A 24364-nucleotide genomic window follows, 5' to 3' on the forward strand; every position below is an offset into this window, starting at 1 on the left:
CCCGATTACGTAGCTCAAGTTACTTGTAACGCGTTACCCCGATTACGTAGCTCAAGTTACTTGTAATGCGTTACCCCGATTACGTAACTCATTACTTGTAATGTGTTACCCCCGATTACGTAGCTCAAGTTACTTGTAATGCGTTACCCCGATTACGTAGCTCAAGTTACTTGTAATGCGTTACCCCGATTATGTAACTCATTACTTGTAATGTGTTACCCCCGATTACGTAGCTCAAGTTACTTGTAATGCGTTACCCCCGATTACGTAACTCGTTACTTGTAATGTGTTACCCCCGATTACGTAACTCGTTACTTGTAATGTGTTACCCCCGATTATGTAGCTCAAGTTACTTGTAATGCGTTACCCCAATTGCATAACTCGTTACACATTACAAGTAACTTGACCGACCGACATATATATATATATATATATGAAGACATACATACAGTGCTGCTTGAAAGTTTGTGAACCCCTTGCAGATTCTGCAAAATGTTAATTTTAACAAAATGCTTTATTTTTTATTTAGTACTGTCCTGAATAAGATATTTTACGTAAAAGATGTTTACATATAGTCCACAAGACAAAAGAAAATGGTGAATTTATAAAAATGACCCCATTCAGAAGTTTACATACCCTTGATTCTTAATACTGTGTGTGGTTTCCTGGATGATCCGTGGACTGTGTGTTTTGTGATGGTTGTTCGTGAGTTCTTGTTTGTCCTGAGCAGATAAACTGCCCAATGTTCTTCAGAAAAATCCTCCAGGTTCTGCAAATTCTTTGATTTTCCCACATCTTTTGCATATTTGAACCCTTTCCAGCAGTGACTATATGATTTTGAGATCCATCTTTTCACACTGAGGACAACTGAAGGACTCAAACACAACTGAAGTTGCGATCCCTCTTATTTTGTTAAAATAATTAACATTTTGCAAAGGGTTCACAAACTTTCAAGTAGCATATATCATATGTCTATATCTGTACATATCGTAGAAAGAGAAAATGTCACATCACATCGTACAGAATCAGGTTTAACAGCCTTGTGCAGCACCTCTTCCACCCCAAACTGCAGCTGACAGCCGTACAGACGCAGGTATTGTTTGAGAGCTCACCTTAGTTCCAGTAATTAACACCATATCTTTCCCATGGTTAGACTCAGTGCATCAGCTTCAAGGAGGAGCAACAAATAAGACAGCTCCACACTCAATTACAGCACATGTCAATCTGCTGTAGAAGCAACCGGCGCTGCGGAAGCAGCTGTATAACACCCTTAATATGATGGAGATCTCAGCCTGCAGCAAGATGAACATGCCCATCAATCAAACACACACCATCTCGATTCATTTAATGACATTGTGTGATACAGAAAACAACTTTTATTCTCGCATTAATGACATTTTCATACAAATCACATTCTTTTAGAATAAAAGAAATTTCAATGGAAACAGTACCGGTGTTCTAATCGTTCTAAATACTCTGTGGTGATGAATCCCTCGTGTAAAACCATATGCTAGCTATTCAGAAAAATAGTTAGACATTAGATTCACTTTGACAAAATGCCTAATTTCAACCCAATGGACTGATATCTTGCTGTGAAAAAACAAAGTGTGCAATAAGAAATCCCTTTTTATGCAGTGTTTCTCTTTTTCTTTAAAAAAAAGGCAGTTAATGAAATGTATGGAACAGGAGTGATACACATGAATATTATTTTACAGTAAAAATTATAGTACCTATTTCCATTCTACTGGAAACCTACGAACAGTCATTTGTTTAGGGTTCAGAACACTGGAAGTGCAAAAAAGAAAAACAAAAAGAAAATTACATGTTTTTGGCACAACATTAATGGGGCTACTGGTCTGCATGAGACATAACATGCCTCTTGAATTAAAAAAAAAAAAAAAAATTAAATAGCAATGAAAAGCCACTAACATTTAAACAGATTTAAGAAAACCATTTCAGGTTTACCCTGCAACTTTTCTTTCTGTGATGTTTTTTTTTTGTAGTGTGTAGTACATATAAAAGTGACTGACAAACATACGCAAACAAAAACATGTGCATTCGCTCTTTCACACGCACACAACATGCTAATATTTGCTAAGACGTGACTGCACCGTCACACTCCCCTAGGCCTATAGCCTAGTAAAAATACAGTAAATATATTTCTATATATTTCGATGAAATTGCATACATACGCATACGTGTACAAGTGTTACGTGGGATATTCTCTTTAAATATAAGCTCTGCTATGAGAATGCTCCGAGATCTCATAGTACACAGTGGTCTGTCTAGCCCTGGAGTGCAATCTGAGAAGTTTTACTGTTTAAATACCAGGCTTTCACCTCATGCCATTGTCATACGCTCAGTAGATCTCCGAAGGCACTTCCATTTGGCCCGTAGAAACCGCTTAGCTGCTGTCTGTCTCAGCTTGATAGATAAGCACTACGATTCAAAGCAACGCTCACTGACATCTACACAACAAACTTGGCCACAAATGACTCTTAAAGCACAAGACGAGGATTCAGTCCTTGAGCTGATATGTGGGAGGGTGTCACGCATACGTTTTGGTACAGGGTTGCTTATGGGTGGGAGTGGGAACAATTCACCGACTGATTGCTCTGTAAACGAGTGTCTTAAATGCAGCATTGCTAAAACTTTACATGTCCGTCAGGAAGACCAAAGGAAATGAACAAATACTTCAGTGCTATCATCCTGCTTCTGCGCGCGCACACACACACACACACATACAGACTCATACACACATATACAAATAAGAGTTACAATTAATAACATAATAAAAATGAATATTGACAAAAATAATCACTATTTTAACATGACGCTCGTAACGTTAGTGTACCTTTGAGTGTGTAGTGTATAAAGTCTAGTGTTTGTAAGTCTCAGAGCCCTACGGAGAGCCCAGTGGCGTCCACAGAACTTTGCTCTGTTCCTGATCCACAATAGTCACGATTTGAGTGCAAATGTAAGGGAAGGTGCCTCCTTGAACGATACCTGTAAGGAAACATACAAATAGTGATTTTTTTTTTACACTACCAGTCAAATATTTGAACATACCTACTCATTAACTATTATTAAAGGGTTAGTTCACCCAAAAATGAAAATTCTGTCATTAATTACACACCCGTAAGACCATCGTAACACAAATTAAGATATTTTTGATAAAATCCGATGGCTCAGTGAGGTCTTCATTGACAGCAAGATAATTAGCACAATTTTAAATGCCAAGAAAGGTACTAAAGACATATTTAAAACAGTTCATGTGACTAAAATGGTTCAACCTTAATGTTATTAAGTGACAAGAATACTTAATGTGTGCCAAAAAAACAAAATAACGACTTTATTCAACAATATCTTGTGATGGGCGATTTCAAAACACTGCTTCATGAAGCTTTACAAATCTTTTGTTTCGAATCAGTGGTTCAGAGTGGATATCAAACTGCCAAAGTCACGTAAACCATAGAAATTTCGAAACGTTTATGATGTAATGAAGCCTCGTTTACTGAAATCATGTGACTTTGGCAGTTTGATACATGCTCCGAACCACTGATTCGAAACAAAAGATTCGTAAAGCTTCGAAGCTTCATGAAGCAGTGTTTTGAAATCGCCCATCACTAGATATTGTTGAATAAAGTCATTTTTGTTTTGTTTTTTGGCGCACAAAAAGTATTCTCGTTGCTTCATAACATTAAGGTTGAACCACTGTAGTCACATGAACTGTTTTAAATATGTCTTTAGTAGCTTTCTGGGCATCTGAAAGTGTTAATTATCTTGCTGTCAATGTAGGCCTCACTGAGCCATCGGATTTTATCAAAAATATCTTAATTTGTGTTCTGAAGATGAACGAAGGTCCTTACGTGTGTGGAACGACATGAGGGTGAGTAATTAATTACAGAATTTTCATTTTTGAGTGAACTAACCCTTTAATGTTCTCTACATTTTAGAATAATCATGAAATCATCAAAACTATAAAAACAAAAAACTCAACTGAAAGTATGGGACCTCATTCCTAAAATAAAAAAGTGATGTAAAATCCATTTTATACTTAAGAAAAACACTGTGTAATATTATAAAGACATGTTTCTGAAATGACTTTGGCCTTTGTATTGTCCTCATACTAAAGCAAATTACGCTCACGGTGCGACTGAGAATAACAAAATTCACTTTTTTCACAAAACTACACTGCCATTCAAAAGTTTGGGGTTGGTAAGAATTTTTTTTATGTTTTTGAAAGGTCTTTTATGCTCACCAATTTTCACAATCAAAAATACAGTATAAACTGTAATATTGTGAAATATTATTACAATTTAAAATAATTGTTTTCTATTTTTATTATTTTTCAAAATGTAATTTATTTCTGTGATGGTAAATCTGAATTTTCAGCATCATTACTCCAGTCTTCAGTGTCACATGATCCTTCGGATTTCATTCTAATATGCTGATTTGCTGCTCAAGAAACTTATTATCATCAATGTTGAAAACAGTTGCTGCTTAATATTTTTGTGGAAACTGATTCCTTTTTTTCTGGACTCTGAGGAATAAAACATTCAAAAGAACAGCATTTATTTAAAATACAAATTTTTTGTAACCATGTAAATTTCTGTCACTTTTGATAAATGTAATGCATTTTTGCTAAATAACATGTTAAATTTTCCCCAAAAATCTTACTGACCCCAAACTTTTCAACAGTAGCGTATAAGCAGATGTTTTTTTCCTTTTCTTCCAATTAAAAAAAAAAAAAATAAAAATAGTGGTGAATAGAATACTTGCAATTAAAGGGATAGTTCACCCAAAAATGTACCACAGTAGGAAAAATAAATACTATGGTAGTCAATGGGGGGTGAGATTTGTTTGGTTCCTGACATTCTTCAAAATATCTTCTTTTGTGTTCAGCAGAACAAAGAAATTCATACAGGTTTAGAACAACTTGAGGGTGAGTAAATGATGACAGAATTTTTATTTTTGGGTGAACAATCCCTTTAAGCTTTAAAATAGTAGAATAAATTATGTTCGTTATATTAAATTAAATTACATTATATTAGTAATTTTGTCAAATTTGGTTAATGTAAAAAAATAAAAAAATAACCAAACCTGTGAAAAATTTGCTATACTCCTGCTCTATCTTCTGTGCAATCTCAAACTGCTCCTTGGAATGTTTTTGAGAGACTTTATCCCGCAGATAAATCGGATCTTTCTGCTCTCTACACAGGGAAACAGAAACAGTCATTCACACTTCACAAATAATGACATTACAAGATGAAACTGGCACAATGACATTGTTCTTTTGAGACAAACGTGGTTTAAGCAACAACATTTTGGACAGGTGATTGTACATCATAAAACACGTGTAAAATGCAGACATCAGCTGTTTAACACTAAAACTCAGTAAAAGTGTGCAGCTCCCTTGAGAAGAGATTCCCGCAGGGCAAAACAACTAAACACTGAACATCTATGTACACACACTGCTGTGACAGGTGCCGTCTGTTAGGGGTGGGCAATATTGGTAAAGTAAAATAAAACAAAGTAAAGTAAAAGTAAAATAAAATAGTTATCTAGTTTAAAAAAAGACTATGTATGTGAGAGTGTGTGTTAGGGATGAGAAATATAGTTAAAAATAAATGAAAAAAATCTAGTTATTTAGCAATAATATAATATATGCATGTATATATAGCTAGTATAGCTAGTATTGGCCAAAAGTCATGTCCAGAGGGGATATTTGATACAGATGAAAATAGTTCGAGAATTAGTTAGATTTAAGTACTCATGTTAATTAATGTGCACTGTCCTTTTAATTAAAGAGATAAAGAACAACCCTACAAGTTAAATTAAACCATCAAAATATGAGGAAAATATTTTCTATTTTATAAATATTTTAAACATGAGGGAAGAACAAAACCCTAAACTTGGTTAAGGTATTTATCTGACAAAATTATTTGGCAAAATAAAGGCAAACTAAAGCCACAAGTTTCATTTTATTATGCAAAAAAAAGTGTATAGAAAAACAAAAAGCTTACAGGAAAGAGCATACATTGAACATGACAATCAATTATTAATATTTTGTTGGTTTTCTCTCTTTCTTTTTTTTTTTTTTTTTTTTTTTTTGCATATGTTCATAATTTATTTGTATGACAGCCTAGCCAAAAAATTATGTCCGTACAATTTGGCATGTTTTATTGCGTTATCACAAATAAAACAATGGATTCCAAGCACAACTACGCAATATGCTTACAAAATCTTTAACATATTTTTAATAAATATATATACACCCAGGGATTTCTCAAGTCCCTGTGTGGCATTTTTTTTTGTATTAAAAAGTTTTAGCAGGGGGGAAATATATATATTATTAAAAGCACATTAATATTTAATTGTTCATTTTATACTGGCACAGAATCATGGCAAACATATCATGAATATTTAATATACCACCTAGCCTTGGTGTATGTGTGCGTGAGTTTTCATAGAAAGCCTCTGAGTTTCAAGAAACGCAAGAGCCTATTAAGTCATTGTACATGACGTGATGTCATAATCCTGAGTGTTAATGAGTGCAGGACTGATTAACTCGGGTTGCCTTTATATTAAGTAGGTGCTAGTCGGCAGGTCAAAGACGACCTGCATTAATCCCCATAGTGATCGAGTGCAGGCTTGCTTTTCCAATCCTTCTGGGAAATCACCAATTTAAAATCCTCTGTTGGGACGACTTTGCACCATTAGCGCTCTGACAACTCTACACGGAAGCGCTGAAAAGACCTAAAGGCACAGTTATGCAGCACTATCAGGAGAATAAAGCAGGGATTTATTGTTCTTTTAAGTCTCACACCCCTAGAGAGCTATCAGTACAGTATGCTGCGAACCCGTGATATGCATATTAAGGGTCTAGAGTCGGCTTTAATTTTTCCTGTCTGATAAACCAGGCCGGGATCTCACAAAGCGGTCTTCAACCTTGAGCGAAGGAGAGAGAGACAGACAGAAAGAGTGAAGCAGCTGCCTACGCTGTCGTATATCTTGTCCTATATCTGTGTAACATTATGGCAAAAGTGAGCCAAGATTTTCATCCATTTAACAGCAGTTCTTCCAAGTCAAATGCAGCCTACACAGTAAAACTGCTTTCCATTTCCCAAATGTCTCCGGGGCCCTGAGGGAGCGCATAGGAACTTCTTGGCGTAAAAATGTGCCAGGAGAGCCTTAAACAGAGAGTGTGTGTGTTTTTGGAAGATTCTGCAAGGACACCCAACAGCTCAGCTGGCTCTTTAACTCGCTGAAATATATTCGTACCCACTGCATTTATTTCGAGAAGTACGTGTGAAGAGGGATGTGGACACTTACTTTATCTGCTTTGCGTTTTTGTAGCGAATGAAAATGACGATTGGGTAAATGTGAACGCTGTGAAGCCGTTCGATAGCGTGAGGTGCAATGTCAAGCAAACAGTGACAGTCCTACGAGAGAGAACGACACAGCACAGAACAGGTCTGAGTCATGTTACACATATACAGCATGAGCGACTGCAAACAGAGAAACAAGCTTACAGTCACTGACAGCAATCCTGCAAGCACAACCAAACATGAAGCTCATCTCTTGATATTAATCTACTTTCTTATGTGATTTTTGCACATTATTAAGAGTCGTCGTATTAATTCCATTTGACATCAAAAGAATTGACTGAGATGTAGAAACATGGACAAACCTTGTCTGTGATCTCATTGATCGAAGCAACAGTAGTCACATCAAAATGGCCACTCCTCCGTTTGTAGTCGATGAAAAGAAAGTCTTTCACCCCGCGCTCGATGGCCTGCTGAGAAGCCTTCATCACCTCTGGATGAGCAGAACAAACAAAGGTCAGCTCACTCATATTCAACAGCATGATTAAGGCCAATCAATTACATTTATCCATTACTGACATTTATAGTCCATTAATACTACCAGCTTTCATGATACCAAAACTATTAGATAGTAGTACCAGTGAAAGTTCTTGTATATAGATATCAATTTCAATACAACAGCAAAAACTAATATGCAACTGAACACACTAGTTTAAAACTAATAATTTTTTTTTTTTTTTTTTTTTTTTTTTTTAACCAAGTAACTATTCAATTAAACAACCTGAAATAGTACAGGTACTTCTGCCATAATTACTATGAGAGCATTTGATAGTGCAGATGTTTATAAATGACAACGCAGAGAAATATAGAGAAATCTCATATAAATTAATTTGCTTAACGGGGTCATGAACTGAGAATTAAAATTTTCCTTGATCTTTCGACATTTCTTTCGAATTTCTCATAGGACTCTAGGGCTGTGATTCAAAGTTTCATTCCGATCGGCCTCCGTTAACCTTGTCTGATAGCTGCTCAAATTTCAGTGGCCGATGGCGGACATGTATTTCGAGATGCGTCAGTGTCCTCAATGACAGTCATGGCACCTCGGACAAAGACACTGCAAGTCAATCGGACTAACGGTGAAGTAGTTATAGCCATTTTCATTTTTTTTATTTTTATAGCACCACCAAGTGGTCAATCGCTATGTCCTTTTTCACGTGACCACAGAATGAGCTTTTACCTTTTTTGACAATCAGACTCCAAAGAATCTTGCTGCACTGGTTTGGTTCCAATCGGGTTAAAAACAACCTAGGACTAGTTTGCAAAAGTAGGTTTTTCAAAAAATCCAAAATACCCATAAATTTAATGTCCATTTTGAGCCAAGGATTCCAACGATATAACACTTGAGCCTATGGCTAAGGGTTCAGGAGTAATGAGCAATTTAGTACTTTTGACTTTTGAAATTTTAACAATTACAACAGGGCTTCAGCGCTATGCGCTTGAACCGCTAAAAACCCAGTTCATGACCCCTTTAAGAAAATTGGAAAATTCGTTTGGCAAGTTGATGTACAGTTTGTCTTTGAAGTTATAAAAACAGTAGCAAACATTTGGTCAACTAAAATGAAAACAGTTTCAGATATTTTCTCTCATTATGAGGATGTGTGTATTTTAAGGGTGGTATCAGTCAGATACAATTACTGACAACCAGTACTGATGAATCTCAATCCCATAAATGTGTAAATATTTAACAGTTTCATAGAATTACAAACATCATTTTAACAGCGATCACATTCTAGTTAAAAACTAGTAGATATTTACCAAGCACACATCTGCTGAATTTCCCTGGAGATTCCTTGACCAGCATGTCTTTGACTGGATCCACCAGCGGGCCGAGGATCAGCACTGGTCTGGGAGACGTGCAGTCAATCTTCTGCACTCTCTGATAGGCCAGGCTCACACAGTCTGAGCAAAACAAAACAGAATCAACATCAGTCTCATCAAAATGCTTATTTCAGCAGCACTGCATTATGGGAAGCTGGAGAGTCTCACCATCTAAGAATGGAATAGAGTCTGTGCTAATCGCATCCAAGGCCACCACATCTTTCCCATCTTTGGAGCTGCTGCGTTTGTGCTTCTGTTTCCTGCGGAAGAAGGATCTGCGCGCGGCTGCGGAGAGGGTCTTACTGGAGCCTGTCTCGTCCTTCAGTTCAGTCATACTGTGTCTGCGGTAGAACTCCTGATCCATCCTGCACCAGAACATCATTTCAGGTTACACAACAGTCTTCTGTATGTTTTCATATTGTCACCTGGGGCAGATGTGTTACCCCTTAGTATCCAGTTCAAATGTATACACACATTTTTATGTCTATGCATTAAGTAACTAGTGGTTGAATGAAATCAAAAATCAATATAAATATCTTGAGAGCTGATGGATGGATGGATGGATGGAAAAGAAAGACATCATTTGATTGAATCTAAGGATGGGACTCACATATATTTGCTAGGGATCTGCCCTCTTTGAATTTTTTGTGCATTTTCATCAAGTTGCCAGGCCATCCAGGTGCCGAAGTTGCCATTTGGTAGTGTGTCATCCACATAGAGGATGTCATCTTTCTTAAAAGAGAGGTCGAGCTCAGTCTCAGCCACTCGGTCATAAAGTGCTCTGCAAAAGAAAGAGGAAATGAATAATTCAACAAGTGACAGCATTATACAAGAGGCAAAGACTGCGGCATCTGCAAGAATGAGGTAATACGAGACAAATGAAAAGAGTGCAGGAGACAAAGAAAAATAAAGGAAGGAAAGAACGAATGAAAAATTCAGGAAGAGGCCGGGACAGAACCAATCCTTCATTCCTGGGAGTAGCACGAGGTGGCTTTTAGCGGCCACCCATAACTCCTCATCCCTGTTCATTCATGACATGCGGATCGACAGAGATTATTTACTGCGGGTGACATCATGGGAGCGCAGGCAGAAAAAGCGCCTGCAACAGCTGCGGGCCACAGAATTTCATTTGCAAAGACAAACACGGCTATTTCTGAACAGCTCTCTTCCATTATTCTTTCTTTCCACAATGCATCTCTGTCTCGAACTGTCTAATTACCACAGCTACTATTATAGAAAACAAATTATTGACATTTGGTGATATAATCTTCACCGCCAGATACAATATCTCACCCTCCATCTTAAACATAATTAAAGAGATTAAAAGATTCCTGTTGCTACAGTTTTTTCCCCCCCATATATCTATATTTAGAGCAGCATGCACAAGGCCCAAACACTGGCATTTGGTTATAGGGAAATGTTAAGTGGCCATGTATGGTGATGTATGTCAATGGCAGATGTGTAGACTGTTGAGATCATGCTGTACCTTAGTGTTTCCCATTACTTACCTAGACTCCGCCATAGTCTAATCTGTGCTGCCACAGTTTCATAATGAACCAAAAATATTTCAAAACTTCTCATAATAACATAAAAAGTCTCTAACACTGTTTTGCGTCATTGCTTTGGCAAAGTATCTGTCAAATGTACTAAAATCTAATTGCTTATATCAAATCGCAAAAGACTGTTTTAAGTAAATAAATATATAGTCTGTTTACACTGTTTCAAAGCGAAGTGCGAACTGATCGTATTGATCATGCGATCAGCTCGTGATCCGGTGTTTTCGGTGTCTCAGAACGGCTCTGTTCATAGTGAATGAATGCAGTGAACTTCATCTTGGAATGTGCTGTGAGTTTAGACGGCATTTGGGAATGTAGCAGGCACCAGTTATGCATTATTTTCACATTTGCATAATTTCCAACATTTGTTGTGGAAGATGATTACAGCATTTCACTAGATTTGTAATGAAATGTGTTTGTAAACCTGTACTAACAGAAACTGCAGTTTTCAACCAGAATAAAAGCTCAGCTGCAGTTTCCGTCAAAATAAAAGCTCAAGGGTTTATCTCTTGCAAGAGTATAAATTAAGACAAAAGTATTGTAATTTCCATACTGTAGCGTAAAGTATAATAATATACTTTCATTTATTTTACAGTGTATTTGTTTTACAATATATGGCTTACTGTCATAGGAATAATAATAATAATATCAAATTATTTTTTAAGTATTTTTTATTCTTTTTTTCTTTTTCGGCTTCCAAAAACACCAGTTTGAATGTAATGTAGACCGAGACACTATATCACAACTAAAAAGCAGATTGAGTCCCCTTTAAAGTTCAGATACAAGTCAATTAACCAACTTTTTTTTTTTTTTTTCTCAATTTGCACACTGAATATGGGTTGGAGCTCTTATTTTTGAACTCTCTAAGTACACCAGATTGACAAATTTAACTTTAAAATGTACAAAATTTTCTTTCAAGATACTTTCTAGAGAGGCTGAGGTCCACCACCCCCACCCCGCCCCAGAGTCTCACTAAGTCCTGTGGGAAACACTGTACCTGATATAGAATCCATCTCCAGGAGTGCCTTTCACCTGGTTAAACTCATCCAGACGATGCTGGACTCTGAACATCACGGTTTCCACAGGCTTCAGCATTTCCAGATACGCCTCCTCCACAGTCTTATTCTTCATATTAACTGAGCCATACTGGATGAACAAAGAATGATATAAAGGGTGTAGTCAAATTTCATTTAAATATCCAATCTTTTGTCAAAAATAAGGGCATTTAAGGGTTCTGGATCGATTTCCATTCCAGAACTAATATAACATGTAGAGAAACAAGATGACTTCTTTGCCTCGTCTTAGTAAAGCAAATAAGTGTGTAATAATTTGGCTGATAAAGGTCTGAATATGTCCATGCCAGGAATGGGATATTACCAATTTCACATCTTATATGAGAAAGCAAAGAAGTGATCAATAAAAACAATAGTTAGGAATGCATCATACTGACATCTGAATTAGAGGAAAACAATACAGTCAGTGGACGAGGCTGGAATGCACCCTAGCAATAGAGTGCCTAACACAAGCTCAAGATATTTTCACATTTTATACTATGACTAAGTACATCAGTAATACCCCACTTTTGCTTTTAATAAGCTTTTGTGTGTCTTAAAGTGGGTAAATGGGACTACAGAGGCTGTCGGGGACATTAAACATCATCATCACACCAAACAGAAAAACTCATCTACTCACTAGTCTGCTTTTAAGGCTGCGACAGACCAAACCTACATCAAAGAACTAGTGGCAACGAAAGCCAACTTTGTTGTCAGCTCGCACTGAGTGCATTTGGGCTAAATCGTGCTTGAACACATTGCAAAGACTACAGCCAATGGCCAACTAGCACATTCGTTTTGTGTGTGCGCGAGAGGAAATAACTGTCCACATCAGCAGGTGGCAGGAGTCTATATTCATCATTAAAAAAGGAAAAACGAAGTGCTTGCTTACCATTTTAAATTAGGGATGTCAAAAGTACCGACTTCGGCACCAAGTCGGTAATGAAATTTAAAAAATGTGACGATACCAGCATTTCACCCTAGCATTTCGAGCACTGCTGAGCGGATTCTTAAACACCTCTGACTGGCCATTGTGTTCACGTGCTCAACAGATATGTCTGTGATTGGCTACAATGATCAAAAATATGTTGTAAATAGACATCAATGATGCGTTTACACAGATACACATGGGAGCATTTGAAATCAGACGTCTATCAGTGGATATGTTAGGGATCTGCTCAAAGACGCCTTCTTTCAAACGAAGAGAACCAAAGCGATTGGTACTAAAGTCGGTACTTTTGACAACCCTTTTTTAAATGTGAATCAGTTTGTTCTTCATTCCAGATGGCCATGTTGTTATGAAAATATTCACATATTGAAATGCTCAGGTAAGATGACAAAATTAAAACAGCCTTCTCTGTATGCCCTCTGACTTCATTGTTTGTTCACTTTCATCACTAAACTGAACAGCCAATCAGAGCTCTTTCGCTCACCAACTGATGCCAATTCAACATGCTCAATCAGCCAAAAAGCCGTCGACGGGGTCCGACTTGTACTGACAGTGAAGAACACACTGCAAAAACTGAGCTGACAGATGCTCAACAATGGCCTGGCACTGATGTTGGTCTGTCACATCCACTATACTCTATACACTATACTCACTCTTGCAAAATATTCAAACCTTCTACAACTTGTAGAATTTAAATAAAGAAAGAGTTGTCAGAAGCATAAAAGTTATCTTGATAAACAAAAGTTATAAGAATTATACATTTTTTTGGTCAAAGAGCTTATTTTCCAAAAGCCAATGGAAAAATCCTATTGGCTTTTTGTTGAGCGTACCAGGGTGAAATATATGATCACCGCAGCACTACAGGTGCTGGTCATATAATTAGAATATCATGAAAAAGTTCATTTTTTTATTGTAATTTATTTTAAAAAATGAAACTTTCATATATTCTAGATTCCCTACATGTAAAGTAAAACATTTCAAAAGTTTTTTTTTTTTAATTTGTTGATTAGAGCGTACAGCTAATGAAAGTCCAAAATCCAGTATCTCAAAATATTAGAATATTTACATTTGAGTTTCATTAAATGACCATCCCTACAGTATAAATTCCGGGTATCTCTTGTTCTTTGAAACCACACTAATGGGGAAGACTGCTGAATTGGCAATGGTCCAGGAGACAATCATTGACACCCTCCACAAAGAGAGTAAGTCACAGAAGGTCATTACTGAATGGGGTGGCTGTTTACAGAGTGAAATATCAAAGCATATTAAATGCAAAGTTGACTGGAAGGAAGAAATTGGGTAGGCAAAGGTGCACAAGCAACAGGGATGACCGCAAGCTTGAGAATACTGTCAAGAAAAGCCGATTCAAACACTTGGGAGAGCTTCACAATGAGTAGAATGAAGCCGGAGTCAGCGCATCAAGAGTCACCACACTCAGACATCTTCAGGAAAAGGACTACCAAGCCACTTCTGAAACAGAAACAATGTCAGAAGCATCTTACCTGGGCTAAGGAGAAAAAGAACTGGACAGTGAACAGTGGTCGAAAGTCCTCTTTTCAGATAAAAGTAAATTTTGCATTTCATGTTGAAATCATGGTCCCCGAGTCTGAAGGAAGACTGGAGAGGCACAGAATCCAAGCTGCTTGAAGTCTAGTGTGAAGTTTCTGAAGTCAGTAATGATTTGGGGGGGCCGTGATGTCTGCTGGTGTTGGTCCATTGTGTTTTATCAAGTGCAAAGTCAATGCAGCCATCTTTCAGGAGATTTTGGAGCACTTTATGCTTCCATCTGCTGACAAGCTTTATGGAGATGCTGATTTCCTTTTCCAGCAGGACTTTAGCACCTGCCCACAGTGCAAAAACCACTTCCAAGTGGTTTGCTGACCATGATATTACTGTGCTTTATTGGCCAGCCAACATGCCTGACCTGAATCTATGGGATATTTTCAAGAGAAAGATGAGAAACAGTCGATCCAACAATATACAGATGATCTGAAGGCTCAGTAGTGCCTCAGCAGTGCCACAGGCTGATCACTTCCAGGCCACACTTCACTGATGCAGTAATTTGTGCTAGGAGCAAGTCATTTGCTGTAATATGTGCTGCCGACCAAGTATTGAGTGCACAAATGAACATACTTTAAAGAACTTGAACTTTTCTGTTTAGCAAATCCATTTTTTGATTGATCTTAGGAAATATTCTAATATTTTGAGATACTAGATTTTGGACTTTCATGAGCTGTACGCTCTAATCATCAAAATTTAAAAAAAAAAACTTTTGAAATGTTTTACTTTACATGTAGGGAATCTAGAATATATGAAAGTTTCATTTTTAAAAATAATTTACAATAAAAAAATGAACTTTTTCATGATATTCTAATTATATGACCAGCACCTGTATATGGTGTATAGTGTTGATAATGATATATGTTCAATTTGAGTTAAAAGTCTAACTGCCCCAGTGCCAATGCTAAGATGACTCAGGGAACCTATTTGTCTTGAGTCTTGATTGTAACAGTAGCCAACAGGGCTGTTGCTAAAAGTGTATTAGTCAATTCGAGGCAGTCTAAAGCATATAACACTCCCAAAAAAGGAAGTACAAAAAATTCTCTAACAAAGTTTTGCTGTCTCAACATTTCTGTTCACAGTAGTCCCCAAAAAGCATTACACAGACAGAGAAGTAGCTCCATTTACCTCAAGTATCATGTCCCCAGGCACGAGACCATCTGCTCCTCTGGCAGGACTGTCCTCCTCCAGCCTCTCCACAAAGATCCCCCGCAGGTTTCCTCCGCACAGCTGAACGCCCAGCTCCACCTGAGTCTTCCTCAACGTTACCAAGCGAGGCTCCGGAACTTTCTTGGAACTCTCAGAAGAAATTCTGACATTCAAGAGAGATATAGAATCTGACTGGTCACCCAAAGTCAGTGGATTTCATGCCCTGGCAGTTCCAAAAAGTAAGCTCCATATTGATGCTTCCTTTTAAGAAGAAGTACCTACCTAAATCGAACCGTACCATTCTCCACCCACAGCACAAAATAGAAATCTTTTATAAAATTATAAAGGTGTCTTTACTGTCCCTTTTCATCAATTAAAAAATAAATAAAATTCTTACAAACCCCTAAACATTTGAACGATAATGTATGTAAGCAGGAGACCACAAGATCTGTGTATTTATTTGTGCAGTACCTGATGAAGCTGTTGGGACTGGTGGTGGGTGTAGTCTGTTTGGAGGATGGGGTGAGCGTGCCTTCATCCTGTTCACTCAGGGTGTCTATGGTTGAATGGTTATCTGGGGTGGCGGCTCCACTGCCCTGCGGGGTGGACTGAGTGCTCACTGGCTCCAAGCGAGAACTATGGAACAATATGGTCAAGAATAAACCACACCTGCTTTGCGATCAAATATGCATTCATCGGAGCAAAAATTACTGGGAAAGGGCTGTACCTGGAGCGAGAGTGGTTGCCAAGCTGATACATGTGTGGGTTGTACTGGGCCATGATCGTGATGGTGTCACACTGCTGGCCAATGATGAGCCGTGCTTGCTGCTCAGTGGCATTACGCAGATTTATCCCATTATACTGAGGGAAAGGAACCAAAATTAATGTGAGCTACACAATGCATATTAGTATTTGACATGACATGCAGCTTTACTGATCTCAAAAGAAGAAAAAATATATAATTATTTTTCTTATATTTTCATCATTTAGCTGGACAGCAAAAACAGGTGTAAAAAAAAAAAAAAAAAAAAAAAAAAAAAAAAAAAATTACATACAACAAAATTACTTACATTTAAAAAAAATACAAATATAAAAACTTAATATAAACTTAATAAAAACTTTAATACTTAAATTTGCATAGAATGAAATAAAAAAAGTAAATATAATTTCTTAAAATAAAACTGCATAAAATTAAATGAAAAAAAAACGACAAAACTGCATAATGCATAAAACTGCACAAAATTTGCATGAAATAAAAATAATAAAAAATTAAAATAAAAAATACAACTGCATAAAATAGCATCAAATTTGCATCAAATTTTAAAATAAAAAAATAAATAAAAATAAAACAAAATAAAACAAAATAAAACAAAACAAAAACAAAACAACAAAATAAAATAAAATAAAATAAAATAAATAAAAAAAAAAAAAACATGTATTATGTCCTGGGGTGTGATGGTCCTCAATATGACATGTTAAATATAGAAACGATGTAAATAGAAACACTACTTAAATATGTGGAATTCTCTAATTGGGCTGTATTTAAATAAAAATGGTCACGAACTTACATTTGCTCTAAAAATGTAAAAAAAAAAAAAAAAAAAAAAAAACTTTAATCATTGGCAAACCGTCCAATTTCTTTATTCTTCTCTCTTAAAGCCCATCTGGGTTATGTATGTACAGTATTGATGTAATACTAACCTCCAGTAGCTGGTCTCCATACTCCAGCCCAGCCTGGTGTGCGATGCTGCCCCCCGTCACCTTGGAGACAAAGATTCCACCATTCTCTCCACTCACGATGGAGATGCCAAGAGGCTCCGCCCCTTTGTGCACGATAACATTCCGTGGCTCCTCCAAGTACGGCCTGCCAGAGTGATAAAAGTGGGTGATTTCAAGATCAGAGATAATCAACAGTTGAGACAGAATCTGGTCTGCAGGTCTTAGCCAGGGTAGATACTGAAATACTGCGACAGAGGAGAACCATGCAGGTGGACGTAGAGCAAGAGACATTTACTGAACGGGCAGTTTGGAGGACTAACTGCCACACAGACACAAAAACAGGATAGAAAGCTGAGGGAGTGTGCACACAGGACTTCAATAAAAGATCCAGAAGGTTGTACATATATTCTTCTAACCTAAATATTTAAATACGCCTGTACAAAAGACTGATTTACTGCTCAAACAAGTAAAAGCATGCTTTAATGTTATAGCTCCAAGTCCAGACAAAATATCAACACTTTACTGACAAAAACACAGCATTTCAAAACAGACCTCTGTATCCCTGAGTAAAGACATTTTTTAAGCTGTTGTAAGTGATGACAGCCTTCTTGCTATCATCATAGACATGTTTGATTTGTCAAGACACCCATTTCAGACATACCGTAATTTCACGCATGGTAATAATTCCTTACAGCAGCTTTAAACTACCTTTAGCATTTGTCATTGATTGATTGATTGATTAAGAAAATCTGGATCTTTTCAGGACGAGAGCAGCCAAACTGACATGCAAATCATAAATGTCTCTCCACTCCAGAATCTTAAGCACTTAAGATGACATTTACTCTAAAAATAGCTAAATCTGCTGTGCACAGATTTAACATTCATGAGGAATCTCTTGCTGAGCAGGTTAATCAAAAAAGTAAATTAGAAGCAGCAGGTAAAATTACCTAATAACACCAATTAAACTCCACTTTAAGGAAACTGTTGACAGAGATTCATAAACTTGATCCCCTCCATGTAGGCGTATTAAAGGGATAGTTGAAATTAAAATTCTGTCATCATTTACTCACCCTTAAGTGATTCAAAACGTGACTGACTTTTGTTCATCGCCGAAGAATATTTTTAATGAAAAATGAGACTTCGGTCCCACCATTGAAAGTCCACACAACTAAAACGTTCAAGCTTCGAAATCGTAAAAGTGATCAATATTAATCGAACGATTTATTCAAAGTTTTTGATTATTTTCAAATAATCAAATGATTATTTTATTCACATGTACTGTATTGTGCATTGATTAAAGACTTGGATTAAAATGCTAGGTTTACTTTTATATCGGTTTATTCTTCTTTATGAACTTTCTGAAGCGTTGAAGTTTTGGATGCACGCACTTTCAATAGAGGCGCAGAAATCTCTTGAGGTTTCATTAAAAAGATTCATTTGTGTTCGAAAGTTTAAAGTAAGTTTTATGCATTTAAATATGAGGGTGAGTAAATGACAGAATTATCAATTATGGTTGAACTAAGCATTTGAATATAACTTACTAAATAGGGACTCGCAAAACTTCACATTTTCAAAATCAGCCTTTGGGTTGCTTGAACAACTAGTTGTCTTAATGGTCAGAGTAGTGTTGTCAAAAGTACCGACTTTGATACCAAGTTGGTACTGAAATTTTAAAAATGTGATGCTTTGAGCGCTGTTGAGGGGATTCATAAACACCTCTGATTGGCCACTGTGTTCACGCGCTCAACATACATGTCTGTGATTGGCTACAATGATCAATGCACAACGTATCTGTGTAAACACTCGGTGAAGAGCATCATTGATGTCTATTTACAACATGTTTTTGAAGCATTGATTATTGTAGCCAATCACAGACATATCTGTCGAGCGCGTGAACACAATGGTGTCGCATTTTTAAAGTTTCAGTACCGACTTGGTACCGAACTCGCTACTTTTGACAACACTAGGTCACAGTCATGTAAAGTGTGTTCCAATCTCATTTTACTTCTGTAATTTGGTATTTCCATGTGGTAAATCTAATTATCGTAGCACCACTAGCACAAAGCCTGGGTTGTATACCGACACAACACAGAGAAGCAAGGATTTCTACAGCCAACCACTTGGAGCAAACAAGTACGTTTGTCAGGCATTCCCTGTGCGTAACTGGCAGGGAACAAACCTCAAGCTTCTGAGAGAGGAGAACCTAGGCCTAGCAGCCAGAGGGATTCTCAGAAAGGATCTGTTACGGTACAGAGATCTGAAAGATTCAGAGGAGCAAAGAAGAGAGGAGAAAAACAGATTGTGAAAGAGAGAGAGACACACACAAGGGACTCTGGAGGAAGACAAATATGTAGAGAAGAATTATAATAAATGCATAAGAACAACTGGATTGAGCGACCTAGTTTACAAATCTCCACTAAAAGTCGATCTGAATTTTATATGATGGTGCAGATTAAAAGTTCTCATACAGTGAGCGGCGGTGATATGAACGACTGATCCTTCAACATACATTATTCTATATTCATGCACAGTCCAATTATTCGAGTCAGATAAAGGGGTTCTGAGCTCGCCGGGCTGCTGTACGTGGATAAGAGCGAGCTGTTGCTTGGCAACCTGATGAAGGGGCTGGAGGGGGGGAGCGCAGCAGGAAGGGACAGAGGCAGCGGGAGTGTACCTGTCTTTTCTCCGCTCTCCCGTGGGTACAGGGCTGACGGAGATCCTGGGAAGGGTGGAGATGGAGCTCTGAGACTGGCTGGAGGCGAACGAGGACGTCTCCAGATTGAGAGGAGACAGGGGTGGGGTGATGAGACTGGGACTGCTGCATTCTGAATGAGACAGTGACCCTGATGAGCAACACGGATAAACAACAGTTAGCATGTGTTCTAGAGTGACAAAAGCTCGTATTTACAGGAAACAATTTTGACACCTTTGGACAATAATCAATATAAATTGTTATATTTATGAATTTGCTATAATATATCTTTATGTTATGGATTCAAAATGTTAAATGCAGTTAAAATAGAGAATAAATTTAATGTACCAACATAATACACAGTAACAAATAGCAATATTTACTCAGGCACTACATTTTCAAAGGTTTGGGGTCAGTTTTTTTTTTTTTTTTTTAATGAACACGGTAAATTTATTTATAATGTTTTTATAAATGTCCTTTTGTTTTCCTTTCCTATTCATCAAAAGAAAAAAAAAAAAAAATCTATCATATTATGGTTTCCACAAAAATATTACACAGCACAACTGTTTTCAACATTGATAATAATAAGAAATGTTTCTTGAGCATATTAGAATGATTTGTGAGACTGAAGACTGGAGTAATGATGCTGAAAATTCATCTTTATGTCACAGGAACAAATTACATTTTAAAATATATTTAAATAGAAAAAAAGTTCTTTGAAATCGTAATAATATTTTACAGTATTGCCGTGTTTTCGGTGTATTTGATCAAATAAATGCAGCCTTGGTGAGCATAATTTTTTTTCTTCCAAAAAATCTTACTGACCCTACGAAGTCATGAAGCATCTCAACAAATAAATATCACATCAAAATCATCAAGATTTTCACAGTGTCAATAATTGCCAATTTCAAATTGCCAACAAAATCAGTAGCCCCTCACTGCAGAACACGAGATCCAGGGGGCGGAGACGGGTAGATTTAGGGATCTGTAAAGTGGAAGGAGATGGTTCCAGACCCAGGGGCTGGAGATGGATAGGTTTAGATCCAGGGGGCGGAGACAGGTAGTTTTAGGGATCTGTAAAGTGGAAGGAGATGCTTCCAGATCCAGGGGCTGGAGATGGATAGGTTTAGATCCAGGGGGTGGAGACAGGTAGGTTTAGGGATCTGTAAAGTGCAAGGAGATTGTTCCAAATCTAGGGGCTGGAGATGGATAGGTTTAGATCCAGGGGGCGGAGACAGGTAGGTTTAGGGATCTGTAAAGGGGAAGGAGATGGTTCCAGATCCAGGGGCTGGAGATGGATAGGTTTAGATCCAGGGGGCAGAGACGGGTAGATTTAGGGATATGTAAAGTGGGAGGAGTTGGATCTGGATCCAACCTCGCCCCCCTGGATCTCATGTTCTGCAATGAGGACCATCTCAATAAAATGATCACAAATATACCATGAATGTATAATATATTGCTCTGTCCTAGTACAAAAGGAAACTTTGGGATAAAGGACCATTAATTTCCACTACCGTACCTATATTTGACTCTGGGAGCCAACGGAAACTTAAACTTTGTGTATGATTCATCACTAGTTAAAGAAAGACATTTATTTATGTGCACTATATTAAGTGTAGACTCTTTGCCTCAGGTTATTTATTCAGGCTTCCAATATTTCAGTGTATACAAATGTCAGGCTTGTTTGTGCAAAGTGTTCTCTACTTGACATGTTTTACTTGATTTAGCTTAGTCTGACATTTTAATTACCTTTCCTGTACCATATTGCTGCTAGTGGTGGTTATTTACAGTTTTACCAACTGCAGTGTGTGGAAGAAAAACACTGGATTAAAAATTGGATTAAAATGCTAAATAAATTTATTTCAGAAATATTTCTGAAATAATTAAACTTGCGCACAGAGGTCAGGTGACAATGTATCATACTACATGAAATGAAACATTTATCACTGCATAAAGCCTACAGTCTATACTGCGCAGTATGTATGAATTCAAAGATGCTGGATTCATGGAAGGAGGCTCACCTCTGTCTGAGCCCAATATGGAGCGAGGATAGCGTGGTGTGGAGGGAATCTTTATCCTTTCAGTGCGATACTGCAAGTTATTTGATGAACCTTCTTAAAACAAAAAGAAGGAGAAGATGATGAGGAGACCAAAATAGTTTGGTGTGTGAGGGGAACAGATGACATATATTATTAAAGAGAGACTGACCGAGTCTAGCGCTGGACGGCAGGGAGTTGGTGCCATGTGAAGCCCGGCTGCTACGGGACGACTCAGAGTAGTCTGCGGTGCGTTTCTGGCTCAGGTCCAGACTTAGATGTCCTTGATGCTGAGGACTAAGACGGAGAGAAGAAAACTGAGCAGGCCAGATCAACAAACACTCATTATGGGGAGAGGGAACAATTATTTTCCTGAGAAAGTAAATAATTATCCTGTTTATGACCTACAACAGCTAATTTGTACTTAGTACGACATAATGAAATGCTTGTTGACATTTAGGATGCACTTGTCCTGTATTGAGATGGGTTGCTATAATTTTGCCAAGCAAGAGATGTTCCTGGATCAACATCTTTCCCTACCCATTAATCTAAGCCTAAACATAACTTAACCCTAAAATCAGAGGGAAATTATAGGTGAATAAGAATGGTGTCGAAGCCCCTAACCCTTGTTGTAAGCCTAAACTTGACATTAAAGGGATAATTCACCAAAAAATTTAAATTCTGTCATTTACTCACCCTCAAGTTGTTCCAAACCTGTATGAATTTCTATCCTCTGCTGAATACAAAAAAAGATATTTTGAAGAATGTTGGTAACCAAACAGGGCCCCATTGACTTCCATAGTATTTTTTCCATACTATGGAAGTCAATGGGGTCCACCAACTGTTTGGTTACAAACATTCTTCAAAATATCTTTTTTTGTGTTCAGCAGAAGAAAGAAATTCATACAGGGTTGGAACAATCCTTTTAACTGTAAATCAATCCCTCAAATCTGATTGGTTGTTTGGAATGTTGTTCCAGGATAAACAAGAATATTGTTCCAGGAACATCATCTACTTGGTGAAATCACATTCACTCTGAGAGATGTGCCATATTTCATGGAGGTACAGTCTTCAGTGGAAGTACAGTACATGTGTGTGTGTTGGTTATCTCAGTGGGAACTGTGGTACCTGGGGTGTGTGTGCTGCTGATTGATCTGGCTGGTGACAGAAGGGCAGTTGTTAGTGTGAACTCTGTGACTGCGCACCATGTAAACGGGGTTCTTCATAACGGCTGTAACCGCAGAGCAGGGGGCCAGTCCTCGATGTGCTGAGTCTGAATTTTAAACATAACCACATAAAACAATTCAATGAGAACCTTCAACTGCCCGCTGAGCTCAGATCTTTCATTTCTGACTCTTTTATTGTGACTACTGCTCTCCTCGCAGTAGTCAAGAGTCAAAACTGTCTGTGATCAAGTGAAAGGTGTTCACCCTTCAGAAAACGCTGATCATCCAACAACGGTGGACCACTGACTTCTATGTGAACAATTTTATGTTCTATTCATTTTCTATCTGGGTTGCAATTTTTGACACTCTGTTAGCAAAATGTAGAGTTTTATTTGTGTGACTGTTTTTTGAACATAAATAATAAGCATCAAAATGAAAAATCAATTTAACTAAGCTAATTTTAAACTAAGACAGCATGATAAGAAGGGTTTTCAAACTTAGCCTAAATTATGCTGTCACTTAGTACAGAATAGCTCATTTCAGACCAAATGTTTGTACTTCACAAATTTATATTTATCCTATATTAAAGACAAAAAATTGTTTGATTATTTTTACTTTCAATAACTTGTGTAGCAGGATTGAAAGCAGTTTTGACTACATTAAGGCATTTGATACGCTAAACCAATAATATAGTTTTATCTAAATTATCATATTTAAATGTTTCAGTTAATACAATGAAATGGATTTAAGTCTTATTTTACAACAAGGTAACAGTACACCTGGATTGAAACACATACATCTTCCCAAAGAGAAGGTTCCACAGGGGTTCCTCAGGGGTCTAACCTGGGGGCCTTACTTTTTAGTTTGTACCTGAATGATCTCCCAGAAGCCTGTCCAGATGTACATGACTGGCTTACTCAGTGCTGCCTAATATTCTGAAAACTGCATGCATGTATTTAAAATTAAAAGAAGGAAGAGGTCCAACCAAAAATCTTAATGGCAAATTGAAAATTACAAATTAAAATGACAAATTGTGCCAGATTTTAAATTTATTTTAGAGTTATTTTAGACTCTTACCTGACATTCGAAAAGCTTGTTACATGTTTAAAACTGGAACAAGATAGCAACTAAGATCAGACCATGTTTTACTCTTGCACATTTTAAGTTACGTTTGAAAATATGGTTAAAGATGAGTAAAACGTGATTATTGGGTAACACTTTAGTATAAGGAACACATATAAACTATTAACTATGACTTTTCCCTCAATAAACTCCTAAT

At 37.2% G+C, this 24364-nt stretch overlaps 1 protein-coding gene across 10 annotated transcripts in view; it reads right to left on the reverse strand.

Annotated features, from left to right (window-relative positions):
• Positions 1 to 1339: 1339 nt before the first annotated feature.
• dlg5a (discs, large homolog 5a (Drosophila)) overlaps positions 1340 to 24364 on the reverse strand; it is a 70916-nt gene continuing 47891 nt past the window's right edge. For 4 of the 10 annotated variants that reach the window (XM_051918113.1, XM_051918110.1, XM_051918114.1 and 1 more), the window contains 17 exons: positions 23048 to 23192; positions 22092 to 22216; positions 21905 to 21997; positions 19866 to 20034; positions 19371 to 19448; positions 17174 to 17336; positions 16200 to 16333; positions 15944 to 16108; positions 15452 to 15635; positions 11760 to 11908; positions 9817 to 9987; positions 9375 to 9571; positions 9144 to 9287; positions 7694 to 7821; positions 7336 to 7445; positions 5104 to 5213; positions 1340 to 3006 (listed from right to left, as the gene is read on the reverse strand). In XM_051918113.1, the coding sequence (XP_051774073.1) occupies positions 2903 to 3006; positions 5104 to 5213; positions 7336 to 7445; positions 7694 to 7821; positions 9144 to 9287; positions 9375 to 9571; positions 9817 to 9987; positions 11760 to 11908; positions 15452 to 15635; positions 15944 to 16108; positions 16200 to 16333; positions 17174 to 17336; positions 19371 to 19448; positions 19866 to 20034; positions 21905 to 21997; positions 22092 to 22216; positions 23048 to 23192 (2369 nt within the window). In that variant the 3' untranslated portion in view covers positions 1340 to 2902. The remainder of the gene's footprint in view (positions 3007 to 5103; positions 5214 to 7335; positions 7446 to 7693; positions 7822 to 9143; positions 9288 to 9374; positions 9572 to 9816; positions 9988 to 11759; positions 11909 to 15451; positions 15636 to 15943; positions 16109 to 16199; positions 16334 to 17173; positions 17337 to 19370; positions 19449 to 19865; positions 20035 to 21904; positions 21998 to 22091; positions 22217 to 23047; positions 23193 to 24364) is intronic. The other 6 variants (XM_051918112.1, XM_051918119.1, XM_051918117.1 and 3 more) reach the window with 4 other exon arrangements.

The sequence above is a fragment of the Ctenopharyngodon idella genome, chromosome 13, assembly GCF_019924925.1.
Source record: "Ctenopharyngodon idella isolate HZGC_01 chromosome 13, HZGC01, whole genome shotgun sequence".
Lineage (NCBI taxonomy): Eukaryota > Metazoa > Chordata > Actinopteri > Cypriniformes > Xenocyprididae > Ctenopharyngodon > Ctenopharyngodon idella.